General features: G+C 39.2%; 1 protein-coding gene across 1 annotated transcript in view; it reads right to left on the minus strand.

Annotated features, from left to right (window-relative positions):
• The window catches only part of LOC104492095 (protocadherin-15-like), a gene marked incomplete at both ends in the record, with an annotated part of 4,572 nt that extends 1,470 nt beyond the window's left edge, over nucleotides 1-3,102 (minus strand). Inside the window, one exon of the mRNA XM_010134602.1 lies at nucleotides 2,942-3,102. Coding sequence (XP_010132904.1) covers nucleotides 2,942-3,102 — 161 coding nt within the window. The remainder of the gene's footprint in view (nucleotides 1-2,941) is intronic.
• Nucleotides 3,103-3,646: the final 544 nt, after the last annotated feature.

Raw genomic sequence — 3,646 nt, forward strand, 5'->3', positions numbered from 1 at the left:
ACACATTTACCCTCAACTTTGGAGGGTAACTCACTCAACTTCCTCACTTCTCTGTGAGGAAGTACGGCCTCAGCTTTTAACTAAAAGTCAATTCTCTTTGTTGTAAAAATCTGCAGGCAGCTATGATGTGGCTTTACTTTTATCAGTGGAACTTCTGACACAGGTAGAAACTTGCCAAATACCATCTGTAACCTAAATCACACCTCCAACATTATAATCTCCATTTATTTTTCAAGCTGGCATTCCTTGGAAAAGATCCAAGAATTTTTAGGCGATCTTTAACAAACCTCAAATACTATGAACTCATCTAGAGTTATTAGCAATGCCCAAGAAAAACGTAATTAGTTGTAATGATAGGTATGTAAATACATGGTGTTCTGGATCCGATCTTTTTCACAAAAACATGGAAAAAACAGTTTGCCACCTCTGGTAAAATAGGAGAGCGCAGGATCGACATTACGATCACATACACGCAGCACCTGCTGGGTCAGTGCTTCGATTTAAAAGCAGGTCTTTAAACCAACACCCATCAGTCACCTACAGGCATTTATACTCAATAAATGTAAATACATAATGGCATAATGGAACAAATTGTTTATGATACTGGGGACAAATCATCCCAACACCTTCTAGCAGTTCCGTTTGCTTTCAGTTCTGATTTATGGCTATTCATCCTTCAAGCTGTGGAAGAAAAGTCTGGAATTTTCTTTTTATCTGATTTTGTTTGGAAAACATACTGTCATTCATAGTAAAAACAATCAGTGGAATCTAACAAGATTTCCTTTCAAGAAAAGTAATAAAAAAAGAACAGGAACAGGCTAACTCAATCAGCAGGGAGTTGACAAGTGGCACACTGGAGAGAAAAACGGGAAGAGGATCCCAACAGATTGAACGCAATTGTATATGCACAATTGGTGAATTAGAGACTACAATTTTTTCTCTGTAATAAAAGAGTGAATTTTAGGTTCAGCTTAATAACACCCCAGATTTTACTGGCACTATAAAGTTCCACATGGTTTTAACATGGAAGATAAAAAAAGTGTCTTTTTTTTTTTGTCAAAAAACCCAACCAACCAACCAGAAACTGCATGCGCTCCTGAATGAAATGCATTGGAGGGGTTAGTATAGCTCTGGTTCTGAAGGCTGGAAACGGCCTTTAAATAAAAGCCGTATTAATCAAGTCCATGACAGAAATTTCACATTTTCACTCAATCAGTGGGGTTTTTGGGGGTTGCCTCCATTGCCTGTGGCTTGTGATTTACAGCAGCTCATTGAGACCACAGAAGAAGCCACACCCAAAATCTCAATTACTTGAAATCTCAATTACTTGAAATCTCAGCTTTTCTTTTCATATCCCAGCTCAAATAAATGCAAATGAGTAATTTTACCCAACACCACGGCACTAGGGGTAAAACTACAGTTCCTAATAAAAAAAAAAGAAAACCAAAACCCCCAATAACTCTTTAACGAAACACCAATGTAAAGAAGAGGCATTGAAAAAAGAACTAGCACTGATCTAGCAGGAATTAATTTTGTTTCCCAATGCCATATGCAGACTTGTGTGGGCTGATGAAGAGTTGACTCTACATTCCTTGGAGTGGTTCTTAAGCCTCTCTAGGAGCTCTCGCTTTTTGCCCAGACTTAAAAACAAAACCGCAAAGCCCAACAAGCTCCAGCACCTCTCTGCTCAAAGGCAGCCGGTCATTTGGCACCTGACACAAAGCCGGCTGATGAAGAGTTGACTCTACATTCCTTGGAGTGGTTCTTAAGCCTCTCTAGGAGCTCTCGCTTTTTGCCCAGACTTAAAAACAAAACCGCAAAGCCCAACAAGCTCCAGCACCTCTCTGCTCAAAGGCAGCCGGTCATTTGGCACCTTAAAAAGCTGACACTGCCAACGCACTGAGCAGTCATTTGCCACCGTGTCCATTCTGCCCTGCTTTGTGCCACTTACCTTTGCCTCGCATAGGAAAACAGTTTGTGACTTAAAACTCAATTAAGAACAGCTAAATTCAATTAGTCTTTTAAAATAAAAATGGAAATGAATAAAAATTTGTATGTTGTTTCTGGTACTAATGAACGTATCTCAAAACACACGAAGCAGACAAATTAATCAATCAAGCTAATACAAAACAAACCTTCCTGCACTCCAAGGAGAACGCCTGATCTTTAAAGCGCTCTTTCTGTGTTGATTACAGTCACGTTTGAGTCGATTTTCTTTTCAAAGTCTGATGAACTGCAGCAATGCTCAAACACTGTGAGAAAATGTCTCTGTTTTCCAAGGGTTTCTCTCCAATGAAATCAGCACAGATGAGAACACCCCTATTTATTTTGCATTGTTAATCTCTCTTTTTATAAAATCAAACTTAGCCTGACAATTTTTCTTGAATGCTATTAGGAGCAAGCATACCGCACAAATTTCATGCTGCCTTAAAAAACAGGAGTGTAAAGTAGCACATTATCAGTTGAACATGTCAAGCTTCATAAGTGAACTGAAATAGTCACAATTCCTTTGTGTGCGCTCTCACATCTCATAAATCAGTGTACGCGGCTAGAGTAGGCTTTTAGTAAGTGCCATGGGACGTGAGGTGAGCAGCACTTCTTCCAAACAAACACAGCAAACCAGAATAAAACTGGTTTTGATTCAGTAAACAAGTTTGGTTCGATACACACTTCTGCCAACCCACGCATCCGTTTGTTTGGTCTTTAGTGTGTTCGTTCACATACAATAATTGTGCACACGGTCAAGGTTCTGCGTGCTTCCAGCAAGTCCTAATAAAGAATCAGATTAATCTGTTCACATCCATCTGGGGACAAAAGATAGATGCAGCTATTACGTTCTAGAGGCAGGTCCTGCGTTTGTGGCCTTTCAATGAGCAGACACAGATTTAGAAATTGATGTCTATGGGGAGAAAAGAAAACAAAGAGCAAGTCCCAAACTTACATCTCTGTCCAGAATTCGGCCAGTGCTATTTAGGTATAACATCTGCCTGATAGGATCAAGGATGACCCAGTAGTCTACATTGTCCTTCAAGGAGAGTTCAATGGTGGGGTCTGGCCCTCCTGCTGTCCCTTTGATCAGCATATTGTCAACCAGGATAGTGCCTGCAAAAAAGAGTAAACACACAGTGGAGAAATTTATATGGGCATCTCCATTTTCACGTGTTTTCATAACTGCAACACTAAATATTTTGTCTTCTAACCGGGATTTCTGGTATTTTATGTTTTGAGTGATGTTTAAGAAGTCCGAACCTTATTATCTGCAATGAAAAACTGCCTCTGACACTGAAGCTATTTCAGACAACACCAGAAGAAGCACTTGCAATGCACAATAATTTGACAGTAAGACTCATCATATACAGTTATCTATTCAACACTGTGAGTTTTTTCTCCATCGAGCCATCATGACCCAATCTCACCTCAGACAAATGAAAGCACTGAAATAACAACCAAAACCGGAATAAATTTTCTACAGCAAGAGTGACTCATCAAGGTGAGGGGGGAAAAAAGAACAGTTACATAAAGCTCTCCAGGAAAAAAAAAAAAAAAAAAAAAATTATACCTTGAGTTGCTCTGCAACAGAAAACTAAATAACTAAATTAGAGCATAAAGATATGAAAACCATGTCTACCAAGGCAAAAGTACTTAA

This window comes from Buceros rhinoceros, unplaced genomic scaffold, assembly GCF_000710305.1.
Source record: "Buceros rhinoceros silvestris isolate BGI_N320 unplaced genomic scaffold, ASM71030v1 scaffold12984, whole genome shotgun sequence".
Classification (NCBI taxonomy): domain Eukaryota; kingdom Metazoa; phylum Chordata; class Aves; order Bucerotiformes; family Bucerotidae; genus Buceros; species Buceros rhinoceros.